Source organism: Lissotriton vulgaris, chromosome 2_1 (genome assembly GCF_964263255.1).
Source record: "Lissotriton vulgaris chromosome 2_1, aLisVul1.2, whole genome shotgun sequence".
Lineage (NCBI taxonomy): Eukaryota > Metazoa > Chordata > Amphibia > Caudata > Salamandridae > Lissotriton > Lissotriton vulgaris.
In genome coordinates this window covers 2,041,755,125-2,041,774,385 of record NC_141687.1, presented here as the reverse complement: position 1 = coordinate 2,041,774,385, position 19,261 = coordinate 2,041,755,125, and the positions used below count along the sequence as shown (strand labels likewise).

The 19,261-nt window shown below is 48.1% G+C and overlaps 1 protein-coding gene across 1 annotated transcript in view; it reads right to left on the bottom strand.

Annotated features, from left to right (window-relative positions):
• CEP152 (centrosomal protein 152) overlaps positions 1–19,261 on the bottom strand; it is an 804,909-nt gene that overhangs the window by 524,919 nt on the left and 260,729 nt on the right. Inside the window, exon 12 of the mRNA XM_086958276.1 lies at positions 7,343–7,500. Within this exon, the coding sequence (XP_086814402.1) occupies positions 7,343–7,500 (158 nt within the window). The remainder of the gene's footprint in view (positions 1–7,342; positions 7,501–19,261) is intronic.

Below are 19,261 nucleotides of genomic sequence, written 5' to 3'. Positions count from 1 at the left end.
TGAAGCGGGCCTGGACCACGTGCCCAAAAGAACGTCCGTTAAGGCCTCGTTAAACGGCAGCAGTGGCTCCTGTGGGCATGACTGCGGTTTGAGGACCTCGGTGAGGATGTTAGTCCTCACGGCCGCGACGGGGAGCTCAAGGTGTAAGGCCTTGGCAGCCCTCATCAACACCAATGAATAGGCAGCCCCCTCCTCCGTAGCCACGGTAGGAGGCGAGACAAAACCAGGGTTGGGGGAGTCATCCAGACCACTGGCGTCACCCAAGTCACCTGTCCAGTCCATGTCATACTGACACTCGCGTGTCAGAGGGTCCTCAGACCCCTCCCACCCCTCTCCGTATTCTACATCCTCACCATACTCGGAGTCAACAATGTAGACCGGCTCCTCGGGGTTCACAGGCCCCATCGGCGTCGAGCCCGGCGTCGATCGACGCCGGTCCGACTCCGCGTCCGGATTCGGAGAGGGAATGGGGACGGCGCCGCCCGGAGCCGGCGCCGCGCGGGGGCGGCGCCAGGGGTTGCCCCGATGGAATCGGCGCCGGAGAGGCCGGTTGACCAGTCGGCGTCGACCCCGAGGGCCCCTGCGGCGCCGGGATCGGAGCACCCGACGGCGTCGAGGCATGGTCACCCGAGCCGCTAGGGCGCCCAGACGGGTTCACAGGGCCCGAAGGCGCCGCGGAACCCGCCGGAGGAGAAAGAGCCCTCATGGCCACGAGGAACGCCTCTATCTCCTCGGGGGACGCGCCATGCCCAGGGACCGCAGGGTATGGAGCAGGCCGCGTCGGCGACTCACGCGGAGCCGCGGGGGTGGGGCTACCCGAACCCCCGGCCGCCTCGTGCGAGCGTCGGGGGGAGTCGGGGGTACGATGACGACGCCCCGACTTTTTGTGCTTCCTACCTGAGGAACCAGAAGAATGGTGACGACTCCCGGAGCGCCCATGACGGCTCCGCGACCGCTCCCTCGACCGCTCCCTTGACCTCCGGCCGGACCGGGACCGCTTTCGACGCGGGGCCGACACCCGGAGCTCGAGCAGCTTGCGGGACCGCTCCCGCCTAGCTTTAGTAGTCAAGGCCCGGCAGTCGACGCAGGCGTCCACGTCGTGGTCGGGGCCCAGGCACCGGAGACAGAGTCGGTGATGATCCGTGACCGACATCGTCCGGTCACAGTCGTCACAGTTCTTAAAACCGGGCATCCTACCGGCACCGTAGAAGATTCAGAGATCAAAAAAGATCAAAAAACTTGGTCAAAGACCGGAGTACTGCTCTTCGGATCTGCGCTAACTGGCGCGGAAAAAAGAAGAACTGACGTCAGCGCGCGGAGGCGGCGTCTATATACTCCAGCGACGTCATCACAACGCCAACGACGGACGCGGAGCCGCAGGGGACGCCTGCACACGACGCCTACCGACGCGCAGGGGTACTGCTACGCAAAAGTTTCCGGATCCAGACTGACGCCTGGGGATATTCTAAGGTAAGGAATCTAATACTAACGTGTTTCTTTCAGATGTTTAAATTCCACACAGGTGAAGGTGGTACTCTGGGAGGAATTATTCTTTTAAGGCCTTCCATAAAGGCTTTAATGGCAGGCACTCTGAATAGAGCTAGATGTTGTGTGTTTTGAAGATATGCTGCTATTGCAGCAAGATGTAGTCTAATAGACGTATGGGCTAAGTTGCATCTTTGGAGATGCAGTAAGTATCCTATGATGTGTTGAATAGACACATCTAGGGGATTAATATTGTTGTTGTGACAATATATTACAAATCGTTTCCACTTGGCTGCATACATGCCCTAAAGGTTGGACGTCATTCATGCAGTCTGGAGGAAGGTTCAAATAACCAAATTCTAGGATTTCAGGAGCAAGATCGCAAGGTTGAGCTGAGCTGGGTCCGGGTGTCTGATCTCTCCACGGTTCTGCGTTAAGAGGTGTGGAGACAGGTGTAATTTTTGGTGTGGTACTACCGACAGTTGTAGCAGTGTGGTGTACCACGACTGTCTGGCCCACGTTGGAGCAACTAGGATGAGGGTCAGAGAATGCTGCTGTAGTTTGCGTACTACTAGTGGCATGAGTGGTAGAGGTGGAAAAGTGTTCGCAAATCTGTTTGACCAGTTCATCCACATCGCATTGCCTTTGGACAGTGGGTGTGGATATCTGGCGGCGAAGCTTGGGCATTTGGCGTTTTCGTGGGTGGCAAATAGGTCTGTCTGAGATTGTTCCCACATCTGAAAGAATGGCTGAAGAACTTGCATATGAAGTTCCCACTCGTGGGTCTGTTGTGTTTGTCGACTTAACAGATTGGCTATGGTATTTTGTACACCTGGAACATGCTGGGCTAGAAGGAATATGTTTTGAGGTATAGCCCACCGCCATATGTCCTGTGCTAGTTGAGATAGCTGCAGGGAGTGTGTGCCTCCCTGCTTCTGTATGTAATACATGGCTGTCATGTTGTCTGTGCGGACTAACACGGCTTTGTTTGATACCTGCTTTTGGAAAACTTTAAGTGCTAGGAATATTGCTAGTAACTCCAGATGATTGATGTAAAGTAACTTTTGTTGTGGTGTCCACCTGCCTTGCATGGTGTGTTGTAGTTGGGGGGCTTCCCAGCCGGAGAGCGATGCGTCCGCAGTTAAGATTATCTGAAATACTGGCTCTAGGAACGGTCGTCCCTTGGAAAGGTTTTTGGTGTTCCACCACTGCAGAGAGCGACGAGTCCGACGGTCTACAAACATTAGGTCTGTCAATTGACCTTGAGCCTGGTTCCACTGACTTGATGAGCATTCTTGTAGCGGACTCATTGGAAGTCTTGCATGGGGCACTATGAGAATGCAAGAGGCCATCATCCCTATGAGTTGCATGAACACTCTTGCTGGAAAGGAGTGTTGTAGCTGAAACCTTGTTAGAAGAGTTTGTATGCTGGCTATCCTTGCTGGAGTGGGATAGGCAAGCGCTTTTGAGGTGTTTATTGTGGCACCGAGGTACTGTTGTACTTTGAATGGTTGTAGATGGGACTTGGCGTGGTTTATTGTGAACCCCAAGTCATGAAGCAGTTGTATTGTGGCATGAGTGTGTTCCACACATTGGTTGTATGAACAACTTTTATGAGCCAGTCGTCGAGGTACGGGAAGACATGGATGTGTTGTCTTCGTAAATGCGCTGCCACCACTGCTCAGCACTTGGTGAATACTATTGGTGCTGTTGTGACCCCGAATGGGAGTACTTTGAATTGATAGTGCTGTCCGTCTATTACAAATCTGAGATACTTCCTGTGAGCCTTGTGAATGGAAATGTGGAAGTATGCGTCCTTGAGATCTAAAGTAGCAAGGAAGTAGTTTTGCGACAGAAGCGGAAGGACTTGTTGCAGTGTGACCATGTGAAAATGGTCTGACTTTATGTATATGTTTAGAGGTCTGAGGTCTAGAATAGGCCTTAGAGAGCCGTCCTTTTTTGGAATCAGAAAATATAGAGAGTAAACCCCTTTGTTTTGTTGGTGCAGAGGAACTGGTTCTATTGCACTTTTTTGTATTAGGGATTGTACTTCTTGCTTTAACAGGGATAGATGTTCTTGTGATATTGTACACTGTTTGGGTGGTATGTTTGGGGGGGTAGATGTTAGTTCTAGACAGTAACCTGATTGAATAATTTATCGCACCCACCTGTCTGATGTGATGTTGGTCAAGGCAGGAAGGAATTGTTGCAGTCTTCCCCCCACAGGAGTGGAATGTTGGGGGGGGAGGGGAGGAATGTCATTGGGTAGAGGCAGAGCAGGAGTTGTTGGTTTTGCCTCTGCCTTTGTTGTTGTTACCCCTGTAACCCCCTCTTTGGTAGCCCTTAGTGAATGTGGATTTGCTAGGGGTTTTGTAAGAGGTGGAGGGACTTTCGGAGGAGTAGCCTCTAAAGTTGTCTCTGTATGATGAGCGACAAAAAGAACGTCTGGGAGCTTGCTGTTGCAAGGCTCCATAGATTTTGCTGTATCGGTGTCATTTTTCATCTTTTCTAAAGACACGTCAACATTTAGGCCGAATAAATGTGTCTCATCAAATGGCTGATTAAGGATGGAGTTTTGTACCTCAGGTTTAAAACCGGAGATACATAGCTAAGCATGTCTACGTAGGAGGGTGCTGGTATTAATTGATCTTGACGCGGTACCTGCTGCATCTAGGGCACAGCGAATGGAAGTGTTTGTAATATGTTTACCTTCCTGTATCAGTTCATTGGCCCTATTTTTGTATTTATCAGGTAGATGCTGCAATATGGACTCTAGTTCATCATAATGAGCTCTGTCATATCTGGCTAGCAACGCTTGGGTGTTGGCGATGCACCAGATATTAGCTGCTTGAGACGCTGTTATTTTACCTGAGGTGTCAAGTAGCTTGGATTCCTTGTCTGGTGGTGAGGCCTCACCTGATGTCTGAGAATTAGCACGTTTACGTGCATTACACTACTAAAGAGTCTAATGGTGTTGGACCTTTAATATAGACTGGATCTGTAGGGGCAGCTTTAACTTTTTTCTCAATTAGAGGATTGAGGACCCTAGCTCCGACAGGGTCTTTAAAAACCTCTGTTGCATGTTTGATTACACCCTTAAGCATTGATAAAATGGCAGTAGACATTTGTGTGTTATCAAAAGTGTCTAGTAGGAAATCTTCCTCCACAGCATCTGAGTGTAAGTCCACCCCATGATATTGAGCAGCTCTTTGGACTAGTAGGTTAAAACCTAAAATGTCCTCTGGTGGGGATGGTCTAGAAGGGTATATGTCGTCTTGTGGGACATAAGGCACATCAGGGGTGTTGTAATCATCCCATGGATTAGGTGACTGAGGGGGACTATTGGTCCCTGCTGGGTCATGTGCACCTCCATCTGTGTCATCAGAGTCTGTGTCTACATCATCTTGTGGATCAGGGGATGGTGTAGGTGAATGGTGAGGTGGAGTAGGTGTAGGAGGGGGAACAGTATGGGGAGGTGGAGGAGGAGGCACCCTTAATGGAGAGGTTGCAATGTCTCTTCTTTGGAGGATGAGGAGGTGCTGGCGCATCAAGTGGTCTCTTTTTGAAACCGAGTCAATTTACCAGTCTTAGGATCCTTGGCAAGAGTTTTTTGGTTAGGATCAGGTGTGAAAAGTTCCTCTGAACAGGGTAGATCCTTCGGTGTCGAGGTTTTCCGCTCCGTAGTTTTTTTTGGCACCGAGTCGGTAGCTGATTTCGGTTTTGAAGTGTGCCCTTTTGAAGTGTCCTTTACCAGAACCTGTTTCTTTGATTCCGGGTGTTTTTTCGGTTCCGAAGCGTATGAATCTGGAGCTTTAGGAGGTTTTTTAGTTGGCTCCGAATGCAGTTCCGGCATCGATGAGCCGCTGCCAGTCTTCGGTTCCGTGCAATGGTCGGCGTGATTGATTGAGATGGCTTTTTCTTCGGTGTCGGTGTAGGATCGGCACCGTGGATCGGCTGGCTCGAGCTCGAGCTGCCTGTAGGCTTAATGGGCTTCTTTGCCGGGCCCGAAGGCGGGGCGTGGGAAGCAGTCTCTCGGTGTGCACCCGGGCCCGAAGGTGAGGGTGTGCCCAAAGCCTTTTTAGAGGGTGTCAAGGAAGGGTTGGGGGTCGACGATCTTACTTACGACCCGTTGAGCTGGAGTGACTTCCTCGATGTCAGAGTCTTCTGCGTCTGAGGAGCTGGTACTCTCTTCAGCGTGCTGGTGTTCTGGCACGTCGACTGCCTCTTCGAAGATGTCGTCGGGGATCGAAGCGGACGAGCGGCCATTGTTCTTCGAGCTCGTCGGTCCCGGATCGTCTTCTTGGAGAGGAAGGAGGCACAAGCAGAACAGTCTTTATCCTCGTACTCCGGTGAGAGGCAAAGGTTGCACACCTCATGTAGGTCGGTGTAGGAAAACTTCGACCCACATAGAGGACACTTCTTGAATGGCGTCCTTTCCATGAGCCAGAAATAAGGCCTAGGTAGGCCCGAAGGCCTTAGTCGACGACCGAAATCGAAGACTTTGAAGATGAAGAATCACATCGATGTGGAGCGCGATCGAAACAATATCGTCGAACTGAGTGAGGATTGCGTGCAAAGGAAATTTGGTTCCTAACCGGAGCGCAGGAAACACAACCGAGCCCGATGGCGGTAAAAAAACAATCTGGGGATGGAGCCGATGCCCATTCGCAATGTGGTCCAAAGGAGGAGTCACCTATCTTGTGACTTCCAAAGAACTTTTCAGGACAACAACAAACTGCAAACATCCGGGCCCAACACTAGGTGACGATCTATGCACAGTGTGCACAGTGTGCAATCTGCAGCTCATATGTCTCGAACACTCAGTTTCCTGCAGTTCTCATTGGGGTTTACACAAGTTTACATTCACGTTTACATAAGAAAAAGATCAGGGTCATCAAAGGCACACAATGTCACACAAAACTGAACTAAGGTATCAACAGATATATTGTCCATCTTCAGAATGTTATCCAACAAATAATATTCAAAGAGTAGGTATATAGAAAGTTATACCATCGCAGTAGAACATACACTGAGGCTTAACAGACGAGTGACACAAAGACATGACACGCATGCAGGGCAGAGGGAAAGAGAAATACAAGATGATTGATCAAACAGGTGATGTAAAGGAGACATGGGTTATTCATAGGACTGGAGTTTGTCCTAGTAGTTGACAACATAATTACAAACAGGGTCAGCTCTGAGTTATTTTAATAACGCCTTAGGAGACAACCCAAAACCCCACTCGGGTTACACACTAAATGGATTTCAATCACACAATAAGAAATCCACTAGTCCGGCTCAGTGAATTATTAGCAACCATTCCCCGCCAAAGGATGGGATCTAAGCTATGGAAACAGTAGTCTAACTGACGACACATGGGTCAAAGGCCTATGAAAGAAGTTCTAAAACCAGAGGTAAACCCAGCACAAGAAAGGCAGCTCCGAATGAACTAGCCTCCTGCATTTTAAAATCCTCCTCTGTTCCCAGACTGGGGCGTGTGTGGCACCGGGCACACCCCGGGAGTCTTTCACCGCAGCTGATGGACATGTTGCTCACACTGAAGGCCGACCCCTTTCTAAGGTAACCGCTGCCGACTCCAACAACTACCTGTCATTTTGTGCTACTTCTGCAAAGAGTGTTATCCTGAAACTGCGATAAGCACACAGCACTGTGACGAATACTGAAGACATATGTAACCCGAGTTCATGACCAGAATTTAACTAGCATGGCTCAACCGGGAAAGCCGCACAATGAAGAGCTGAGAATGCCTTGAAGGCTGGCTCCAAAAAGAAGTCAGCAGAATCAGTCGAAAATTGTCACGAGATTTAAAGTATGACACAAGGCGAAATCGAAATACCTGTGGAATCTTGATTTTTTCCAGTTGACGTTTTGAATGCCTAAATCCACATAGGATTCCGAGAGCTGCGCTTCTGCACACGTGCCATTAAGGTACACCCCCAACTTAGCAGCGGATTCATACAGGGCAACTTGCTCCTTCAGTTCAGTTAGCTCCTCCTACAAGTAAAACAACACAGTTCAAGTTTGCACTTTGCCGTGGACTGGACATCAATGTTACCAAAGCGAATAAAAAGATCAGGGAATTAAACACAACGTTCACCTTAAATGAAAAGACAATGCTCAACGGTATCAACAAGTGCCTGGATTTGTCAAAACACATGCATACTCCCTTCTTGTAACCGTTTTGCATTAAGACATTAAAGGAACCGAGCACCATCGCGTGGCACAACTGGAAACTGCACCTTACAATTTTAAACTATGAAAAGATTCGGTGGCCTCGGAACTTTAACTCGGCAGAGCCCCAGCTCAATTTAAATCACTTGTTTGCCACACACGCATCTCTTTTTAGCCACATACATTCTAATTCTCTCTTTTTGGACTATATACCGCATGGATTTTATAGTCGATGTTAGGGCTAATATGCAGACCATGGATATTCGCAACCATTTCACCAGGAGCCCAAAAGTGTGTCAGGGCCGAAGGAATTTTACAATTCTGCGGCTGCGGAGCTTTCAGCATCATTAGGACTATGACGCATTTGCCACAGAAGTCATCATCTGCTATATAATCTGTAGATTTTAACCCAAAAAATGTTTCTAGCTCAAACAGGTCAAAAGTTACAAAGTGTGGCAACCAGTGTTGCCAACGCAGTGTAGGCCCTATGCAAAGGATGGCTATCATCTTTAAGTTAGTCAACCCTCCATAATTCTAGAGACTGCAAGTATGGTCAATGGCATAACCAACGGCTGCATTGATGTCAGCAGGATAGGGGTCGTGGAGGATGTGGGGAGGGCGAAGGAGAAGTAAAGCATGTACATGGCGCTGACAAAGAGCCTGGAAGTTATTTTGAAGGACAAATCATACCCTTCTTATGCCTTTGCCCCCTTCATTGCTATTATATGATAGAGCTGTAGAGCCACAGACGGGTCGAGCAGTTGCTTCTGGCATGGCTCGGGGGTGGGAATGAGAGGGTGTGGGGTTTTAATAAATAAATAATTAAATAAACGTACCTTGAGGCCGGGTCCCACGACTTCTCTGCTCCTGCTTGCCTGCCTCCGACAGGAACAGGAAGCAGGCAGCCAGGCTCCCTCCCCTAAGCCAATCACAACGTTGCAATGCAGCATTGTGATTTATCTGAGAGCTATGACACAGTGCTCAGCCAGGGGCTGGAGGGGTGGGCATATTCTCCATGCAGGCTCTAATGCATCCTGGATGGAGAATGGGAAAGTGCGTATGACTGGTTTGGTATCCCCGACATTGATGTTTACAATTTCCACAGCTAAATTATGGCTTCAATAAAACTAGAGATGTTTCATATCAAATATATCATATTATTAAACCCACACTGATTACAGGGATGGATTAATTTGTACATGCACCCAGAGGGCTCCTGAGAGGTGCCCCAACAAAACATACCAACTACTAGTGAGCTGGAGGACTGGTGCAGACCAGCATGCCACCACAGACAAGTTTCTGACCCCCTGCATGTGAGAGCCCTCACTATGAGGGCAGAAAGAATGCCTGCTCCATCCAGAGGTGTGGTCACTTCCTCCAAGGCGGATGGCTAAGTGATCAGCCTATCAAGGCAGGAGGCTTTAAAGGCCTCTACCGCCTTTGATATGCAACCCAAGGCTTCCCAAGACAGGGGAAATGCCACCCCCTGGGCCGATTTGGCACCAGGACAGGGGACAACTCTCAGGCTAGTACCACCCCTACAGAGGGCTACCTTAAGTGGACACGACTTTTCAAATTTCACCATTATTTTTGGCGGAATTGGGCTCTCTGGATCAGGGATAAGCCCACTTCCAACAGAAAGTTGTTTTATTAGAGGGCGTAGACACCCTAAAGGTAAGTAGCCATGGGCATCAGCAGAAATGTTTCCGGGGGGGAGGGGGGTCAACCTTTTTAACTTCATCACCATCCTCCGACATGATTGACCACAAGTATTAAATACATTTAAAAAATCTAATAAGACAAACAGCTTAAATAAACAAAGAAACCCATAAGGGGAAGAGAACAATCTTGTGAGGCGCCACAGCAGACGACCTGGCAAGTACAATAAAACAGAGGGAAAAACCAAAAAATGACAGGAAAAAAACAAAAACATTCTAAATCAGGTTGATGCAGCTCTAGAGCATGGGCACTCACAAACTTTCTCTCTGGGGCCAAATTTACAGTGTGGTTTGTGGCCGAGGACCGCATCGGTGGGGGCGGGGTCAGTTGGGGAGGGGGTGGGGCTAGAGCAACAAAAAAAACTATGACCATGAGGTTGAACACAGGTCCCTGCAGCGCACGCCTTCGTCCACTGAGCCACCAGACCCGGCATACACACCTCCTTCTTTCTCTCTATCTCTCTCTCTCTCTGTCAGTCTCTCTGTCTCCCTCTCTCTGGCTCCCTCCCTCTGGCTCCCTCCCTCTCTCTCTGTCTCCCTCTGTCTCTCTCCCTGTCTCTTCCTCTGTCTCTCCCTCTGTCTCTCCCTCTGTCTCTCCCTCCCTCTGTCTCTCCCTCCCTCTGTCTCTCCCTCCCTCTGTCTCTCCCTCTGTCTGTCTCTCCCTCCCTCTGTCTCTCCCTCCCTCTGTCTCTCCCTCCCTCTGTCTCCCTCCCTCTGTCTCCCTCCCTCTGTCTCCCTCCCTCTGTCTCCCTCCCTCTGTCTCCCTCCCTCTGTCTCCCTCCCTCTGTCTCCCTCCCTCTCTGTCTCTCCCTGTCTCTCTCCCTGTCTCTCTCCCTGTCTCTCTCCCTGTCTCTCTCCCTGTCTCTCTCCCTGTCTCTCTCCCTGTCTCTCTCCCTGTCTCTCTCCCTGTCTCTCTCCCTCTCCCTCCCTCCCTCTGTCTCTCTCCCTCCCTCTGTCTCTCTCCCTCCCTCTGTCTCTCTCCCTCCCTCTGTCTCTCTCCCTCCCTCTGTCTGTCTCCCTCTGTCTGTCTCCCTCTGTCTGTCTCCCTCTGTCTGTCTCCCTCTGTCTGTCTCCCTCTGTCTCCCTCCCTCTGTCTCCCTCCCTCTGTCTCCCTCCCTCTGTCTCCCTCCCTCTGTCTCCCTCTCTCTGTCTCCCTCTCTCTGTCTCCCTCTCTCTGTCTCCCTCTCTCTCTGTCTCCCTCTCTCTCTGTCTCCCTCTCTCTCTGTCTCCCTCTCTCTCTGTCTCCCTCTCTCTCTGTCTCCCTCTCTCTCTGTCTGTCTCTGTCTCCCTCTGTCTCTGTCTCCCTCTGTCTCTGTCTCCCTCTGTCTCTGTCTCCCTCTGTCTCTGTCTCCCTCTGTCTCCCTCTCTCGGTCTTCCTCTCTCTGTCTTCCTCTCTCTGTCTTCCCCTCTGTCTCCCTCCCTCTGTCTGTCTCTGTCTGTCTGTCTCCCTGTCTGTCTCCCTCCCTCTATTGCTTCCCCTCCCTATGTCTGTTGCCCTCTGTCTCCCTCCCTCTATCTGCCACCCTCTCTCTCTCTTTCTCCCTCTCCCTCTGTCCCCTACCCTATCTGTCTCCCTCTGTCTCAGTCCCTCGGTCTCCCTCCCTCTCTGTCTCCCTCCCTGTCTCCCTCCCTCTCGGTCTCCCTCCCTCTCGGTCTCCCTCCCTCTCGGTCTCCCTCCCTCTCGGTCTCCCTCCCTCTCGGTCTGTCTCCCTCTCTCCCTCCCTCTCTGTCTCCCTCCCTGTCTCCCTCCCTCTCGGTCTCCCTCCCTCTCGGTCTCCCTCCCTCTTGGTCTCCCTCCCTCTCGGTCTCCCTCCCTCTCGGTCTCCCTCCCTCTCGGTCTCCCTCCCTCTCGGTCTCCCTCCCTCTCGGTCTCCCTCCCTCTCGGTCTCCCTCCCTCTCGGTCTGTCTCCCTCTCGGTCTGTCTCCCTCTCGGTCTGTCTCCCTCTCTGTCTGTCTCCCTCTCTGTCTGTCTCCCTCTCTGTCTGTCTCCCTCTCTGTCTGTCTCCCTCTCTGTCTGTCTCCCTCTCTGTCTGTCTCCCTCTCTGTCTGTCTCCCTCTCTGTCCGTCTCCCTCTCTGTCTGTCTCCCTCTCTGTCTGTCTCCCTCCCTCTCTGTCTGTCTCCCTCTCTGTCTGTCTCCCTCTCTGTCTGTCTCCCTCTCTGTCTGTCTCCCTCTCTGTCTGTCTCCCTCCCTCTCTGTCTGTCTCCCTCCCTCTCTGTCTGTCTCCCTCCCTCTCTGTCTGTCTCCCTCCCTCTCTGTCTGTCTCCCTCCCTCCCTCTCTGTCTGTCTCCCTCCCTCTCTGTCTGTCTGTCTCCCTCCCTCCCTCTCTGTCTGTCTCCCTCCCTCTCGGTCTGTCTCCCTCCCTCTCGGTCTGTCTCCCTCCCTCTCGGTCTGTCTCCCTCCCTCTCGGTCTGTCTCCCTCCCTCTCGGTCTGTCTCCCTCCCTCTCTGTCTCCCTCTCTCGGTCTCCCTCCCTCTCGGTCTCCCTCCCTCTCGGTCTCCCTCCCTCTCGGTCTCCCTCCCTCTCGGTCTCCCTCCCTCTCGGTCTCCCTCCCTCTCGATCTCCCTCCCCCTCGGTCTCCCTCCCCCTCGGTCTCCCTCCCCCTCGGTCTCTCTCCCTCTCGGTCTCTCTCCCTCTCGGTTTCTCTCCCTCTCTCTTGGTCTCCCTCCCTCTCTCTCGGTCTCCCTCCCTCTGTCTGTCTCCCACCCTGTATCTCCCTCTGTCTCCCCGTCTGTCTCCCTCCCTCTGTCGCCCCCTTCCCTCTGTCTTTCGCCCTCTTTCTCCCTCCATCTCCCTCCCTCATTGTGCTTATCTATAATAATGTCCCCCCCTCGCCTCTTTTCCTATCTTCTCTCGTCAATCATTTCTCCCTCTTTCCTCTTTCCTCTCTCCCTTTCCATTTTTCTCTACTCCCAACTCCGTCTCTTATTTTTCCTTTTGGCTCCGTCTCTCTTTATCTCTCCTCTGCTCATACGTCTCCTTTGGCCTCAACATGGAGGGTTAATTAATTTTTTCCAGTACATTGTCAAAATCGAATTTTCATTTTTTTTCTCCATTTTTAGTCATATTGTTCTTTAAATATAGTTATTTCAGTCCTTAGTGGGTTTTTTCGGAGTTTTTTCAATCTTAGCTGTATACAGCACTCTCCCCATTGCACAAACAAATGGAAATTCATAAGAAAGAATCTTTCAATATCAATCGGGTCTGTCACTTCACATTTTTTGAACTAAGAATGTTGGCACTAACCCCGCTCCCCAAACGACGCCCCCACCCGCGCCCCGTAGCTTTTTATCTGATTATTATGGCTTTCAGTGAGGGACTAAAGCTCACGTCCCCTGCCTAAGACTTGTTAATTGTGCTGCTCGAAAGCATCAGCAACTCCCAAGGACCCAACGTCATCTCCTGAGGCCTGGATGGGAGGAGATGCACCATGCTGTGTCTCCTCTGCCGGCCCATTGCCATACTGCCCATGACAATGGAACGGCTGACTCTGTGACCTGCTGAGAGTCACACTTGGGCTGTAGCAGACTTTCAAGTGTTGCCCCAGCAGGAAAGTCGGCCCAGGTATGTGGGCCTGTTTTTCCACTTCTGAATGGCCTTGGGTGGGCCAGGACCTTCCTTGGGTGGGCCTGGCCCATCCTCTAGAACCGGGCCTGAATCCAGGGGGGGGCAAGCGCCCCCGCTTGACCCCCCTGCGGACGCCCATGTAAGTAGCCCCTACATTTGGTATTTAGGTGGCACCACTGACACCAGGAAATTAGATTTGAAGGATCAAGAAGAGTTGACGAAGAAGATCTGTGAAATAAGTGAACTGAAGAATGCTGTGGATTTTTGGCACTGAACACTGCCTGCGTACCTGCACCAAGTCTCGACAGTCCTGACCAGCACCTCATCCTTCACTGGACTAGCTTCCAAGAACCCCAGGAGACTGCCAGCCCTTCACAAATTTCATCTTAATCAGTTGGTCGCAAATAAAAGTAAGAGGCTGTTGCTACCTTCTTTTTAGATCAAACATTATTGTGACAATGTGCAACAGATCCAGAAGAATTTTGTTTGCCTTGGATCCATTGGACCTTAGAAAAGTCTCCTATGCATGCAGCAACGGCCAGTCTAAAGTAAGACTGTGTTTTAAATGATGCAGATAATTTAAAGATCTGGAATTAGAGACTCTATTGAAATTCAGTTGTATTTACCCTTTAGATATTGACAACTCAAAAGACTAAACAACATAGCAGAATCAGCATTGATCGTTTCATGTACCCTCTCATATCCAGGCAAGGTCATTATCTGAGACCTATTGTGAGATTTACTTTTTTATGTGAGGGATAAAAATGTTTTTCTTGCTCCATGATCCAACATGTTTTGCTAAAAACATGTTGGATTAAAAGGTAGTGCACAAGGTTATCACCATGAGAGAAGCATCATTTTAAAATACACATTATTCTTTTATCCTATATCTCTTTAACATGGGCCTTCATATTTTTCTCTTTTTCCACATCTTTCTATTTTTAAATAATTTGTTTGACTTTCATTTCGCTTTTATCCTTGAATATTGACTCAATCACTTTTCCGTTCTGGTTTCTCACATTAAGTGCTTCATAAAATATATTATGATTTTTTTTTCTTTAGATCAAGTCAGCAATGCAATATCTATGATTTTTCCTTTTTTTGTTCATCAGCAAGCAAAGCATATGCGTATGAATCTAACTGTTATGATTAACTGTCTTTTCTAAATAGCATATGTCAATGTTTGCCGGCCCATTAATGATATATATCTAACAAATCCCGGCTAGTTAGAGCAATCAGTTATAAATGAATATGCTTCTGGTTATCGCTTAAACGCCGATAAATGTGAAATCTTGCCTCTGAATCCTCTCTGCCAGAAACACCTTTTCTCTCAAACACGTTTCTCATGGCAACCTTCTAAAATTAAATATCTGGGAGTTTGGTTTGCCCCCCTTTTATCCGACACTCTTAAACTAAACTTTGATTATATCTCCAAGAAAATGGACACAGCTATTACCCGTTGGCATCCGCTCTTTTTAGCCTGGTGGGGCCGGCTCAATTCTATAAAGATGATGTTATCCCCCCTTCTTCTTTATACTATCTCCATGCTCCCTTTGCACATCCCAATTTCTTTCTTCAAAAAGATTGACTCTTTATTACTGAAATTTCTGTGGAATGGCAAGCGTCCTCGGATAGCTCTTGCTTCCTTACAAAAAGATAAGGCTCACTCCGGAGTACGTTTTCCTAATTTTAAGGAATATCACCGAGCCTTCTCCTTGAAACAATCAATCCGCTGGTTTTCTTCTGACCTTCCTCATTATTCTCCTGTCTGGTTGAGTATAGAATCCTTCTTCATTTCTCCATTGACTTTTCGTGAATTCATGTTCTTTACATCTTCCTTAACTCGGCTTCGCACGCCTGTCATTTCTCATTCTCGGAACCTACTTCTACCATTTTTATCTTCATCTTATCCCTCCCGCCTTTCCATACACGAACAACCGATTTGGTACAATTCACTTTTTAAAATCCGTAACCGCTCCATCTTCTGGAAAACTTGGTATTCTCGAGGACTATGATGGATTTCTCAATTGCTTTCTCAGGGTTCTCCTATCTCCTTTCAGGAACTTCAATCCCTTTTTTCATTGCCCACTTCTACCCGAGCACAGCACGCTGCCCTTCTTCCAGTCTTGATCTCTTATCTTGGTTCCCTTTCACCCTCCGGCGATGTTCCTTTAGAATGTAGACCCACTTCCCTCTTGTTGGAAGCTTCTCCTTCTGCGTCTGCTCTGTATAACTCTTTCGCTTTATTAACGATACACTGAAATCTCGTATTGAGACTGCCTGGGAATCCGATTTTTCTCAGACTTGGCCTGTACCTCTTTGGGACAGGATATGGACTAAACTTCATAAAACCTCTAGAGCTGCTAATACCACCCAAACTCTATATTTAATTTATAACAGAACTTTATTCTCTCCATTGGCTCTCTCCCGTTTTTCATCAGATACTCCCTCTACTTGTTGGTCTTGTCCTCATTCACCTGCAGATCTCAAACATATGCTTTTTGACTGTCCTCCTACTGCCCAGTTCTGGCAATTAGTTTGGTAGCAAATACAAAAAAAATTTCACTTCCAGGTTCCCTTTTCCCCTACACTAGTTTTTCTAGGATCCCTCTTACCGGAACTTCCTCTCTCTCTCCCAGTCATTATCTTTTACTTGACTTCTTTATAGCTGTAGCTTTCCATACCATCACTTCCAACTGGAAATAAGCTGCAAACATTTCCTGCCAATCTTGGTGGAATGCGGTCTGTTTTCATCACCGTCTTGATACCAACTATGTTTCCCCTATATCCCTGGCTATTAAACGGGACCTGATTTGGCTTCCCTTGGTAACATACCTTTCTTCCAATGCTCCTGCATATCCTTCTCCTGATCTCACCACAGTTGAAGTACGTAAACCCCCATGATTTTCTTATTACCTGATTGCCGTACCTATTAATTTTCAATATATTGTTTTTACCTTTCATTTATATCCACATACCATTGTTCATAATTCCTCATGCTTGTTATGCTTACTTTACATGAGAATTGTTGTTGTATTGCTTATTTTATATATCTACTTACTGTAACTCTTACTCCCCATTTCCCCCTCCTCTCTCTTTATTTTCTTCAATAAATCAAACTTTAAAAAAAAAAAAATGAATATGCTAAGTAATTTATGTAGAACAAATAATGTATGTATATATATTGTAATTTGGTAACCACTATGTTTTGCCTTACACAGTTTTCTGGTATAGACGGTCCCCTGATGAAGGCAGTAGTGCCGAAACGTGCGTAGTGTTATCTACTGCTTGCCCCCATCAAAATTGTCAAGTATTTGAGATAAAACGACCGTAATTTGTACTATTTTTGATGAAAATCGTTTTCTTGGTTAATGTATATAACAGATGTATCTATTTATTTATCATGCACTGATGTACGTCAACTCAATTTGAAAATATCAAATAAGTAAAATTAAAAAAAAATTAAAAAAAACTTAATTAAAAAATCATATTTTTAACTAATAAGTGTATTCGGTCTGCATTGGTAAACAGTGTGGTTACTCTTTTTTCTTATAATCCCTAGAATATAAATTGTTGGGTATTATAAAGCTTGCTATTGTTTCTTTATTTACATAGTTTGTCCCTGCAATTAGGAAGCACATTCAATTGTAGGGGTCCCCGTTTTCTAAAAGTATAGCCCTTCACAAATTCCCAGCAAATCTCCTTTGGAGAAGAGGAGCTACTCCCCTGCAGGCCGCAGGCACCAAAACGCAAAGTCCTGTCGATCGAGTTGCCCCTCTCCAGCCACCCCAATGCAGTGGCCTCCCAGAAAGAGTACCCCGTGCTCCTGAAGGTCAGATCTGTCCCTCCACCAAGTGAGAGGACACAAGAACTAGAGCCACACAGGCTCAACACCAGGTACCGAACCCCTTGCAACTATGCATAGCCCATGAGGGTCCAAACTGGACTCCCACTGCACCAAGACCCAGCAGCCGTCGAGGGACGTCCACATCGCAGAGAGCCATTTCCAGAGTGCCCCAGTAGTCCTGATTTTTTTACCCTCAACCGGCGAGATTGAGTACAACTAGGCTCCAAGACGCACAGAGCCCAGCCAACCTCTTCACTCTGCACCTGAGCGCCCCCGCCTGGTTACCAACAAACCACCTGTGCCCCCTAACCCCCCAGGAGCCTTCTGATCAGAGCCCCTGTTGGGAGCTCCCAGATTTGTCTCCAAGTCCCCCTCTGAAGCCTGTTTCTAGGTGGCCCCCCTTCTCCTTACCAGCATAGCGCGTACAGCTACCAACCCGATCAGCACCTCCGCACATGGACGTCCCAGGAAAGGTAACGAATAACTGCAAGTGATATTTGGACCTTGGCCCCTTTCGACTTTATGATCCGAAGGAGATCACAGAAGCCGACAGTAAATACTTGTATAAGATCTATTCCTTTTCTCCTATAAGAAAGCATTGTATGTAAAGGCGCATTTAATCAACTGTGTTACTTACCTGCAAAATTCAATATCTAAAAAAAAGGTACTTACTTGAAAACAAAGGTCTTGGTATCAAAGATTTATATAAAAATATGACTTTTTTCTAAATTGATCTTGGATTTATTCTCGAGCATTTTTCTCATTTATTGCCTCTGTGACTACAACAAATGTTTAGCACTACCCTCTGATAAACTTAACTGCTTGCCCACCCTACCACAAAAGAGCATTTGGGTTATTCTTTTTGCCTCTAATAGGGGTTTGTCTTGACTCTTTACACAGTGTACTTCGTTTTGGTCCACTATATAAAGAAAATAGACAGCTTCCTACAGTGTGCAGAAAGGGTATGTTAGTTCTTGCATTTGTGGTGCAGCAAGTCACATACAATACTAAGACATCACACATTACAAAACCACCGCCAGGTGAGCAGGTCCAGGGGGCACATATGTAGATCATATAGCCCCCGCATAAAAACTCACATCAACACTTGGTCACCTAAAGGAGGGCTCGGAAAATCCTAAAAATGTTACTAGTCCTGCAGGTCTAGTAACTTGAAGCACAAGTTACTTACCTTCAGTAACGATATATCTGTAAGAAGGAATATGCTACTTACCAGTATGCATCGGTTCTTGGCATGTAGGGCTGCTGACATTCATATCTGTGCATAGATCGCCGCCTAGTGTTGGGTCCGGATGATTGCACATTGTTGTCCTGGAAGAATCTTCGAAGTATCACGAGATAGGTGGCTCCTCCCCCGGACTACAGTGCGCATGGGCATCCTCTCCATCCTCAGATTGTTTTTCGCCATTGTGGCAGGGATGGAGTATGATACAGTAAGTGATGTCCATGCTAAGAATAATTCTGAGTGCTACAGCTGCGACAGGCACCGGGGAGGAGGGAGGGAGATATGAATGTCAGCAGCCCTAAATGCCAAGAACAGATGCATATTGGTAAGTAGCATATTCCGTTCGAGGCATGTGGGCTGCTGAATTCATATCTGTGCATAGAATGTATAGCAGTGTCCCCCCCTAGCTGTGGTTGCCCGTGCCAGCTGCAGCAACCTGAAAAGTACAGCCTGTCCTAAAGCTGCTTGCTGTTTGGAGTGTACATCTATGCAGTAGTGTTTGGTAAATGTATGTATGGTAGTCCATGTGGCTGCTCTACATATGTCTTCTAGAGGAATGTTTCCCAGGAAAGCAATGGATGCCCCTAACTTGCGTGTGGAATGCCCTCTTGGGGGAACTGTTAATGTGCGTTTAGCTTTCTGATAACAAATTTGTATGCACTTAACAATCCATCTGGCTATACCTGATTTGGAAATGGGGTTGCCTTTGTGCTGTGGTGAGAAGGCAACAAACAGTTGTTTAGTTTTCCTGAAAGGTTTTGTCCTGTCTACATAGTACAGGAGAGCTCATTTAACGTCTAGGGTATGTAGAGCTCTTTCTGCCACTGAATCTGGATTTGGGAAGAATACTGGCAGTTCGATAGTTTGATTGATGTGAAATTGGGATACTACTTTTGGCATACATTTAGGTTTCGTAAGCAGTACTTCTCTATTTTCATGAATTTGTATGAATGGCTCCTGAATAGTTAGGGCTTGTAGCTCACTAACCCTTCTAAGTGACGTAATCGCCACTAGGAAAGCCACTTTCCACGTTAGGAACTGTATCTCGCACGAGTGTAGAGGTTCAAAAGGTGGTCCCATTAGTCTGGTTAGAACCACGTTTAAGTTCCAGACAGGTGAAGGTGGGTGTCTTGGAGGAATCACGCGTTTGAGTCCCTCCATAAAAGCTTTAACAGCAGGTACTCTGAAGAGTGAAAGGTGTTGCCTGTTC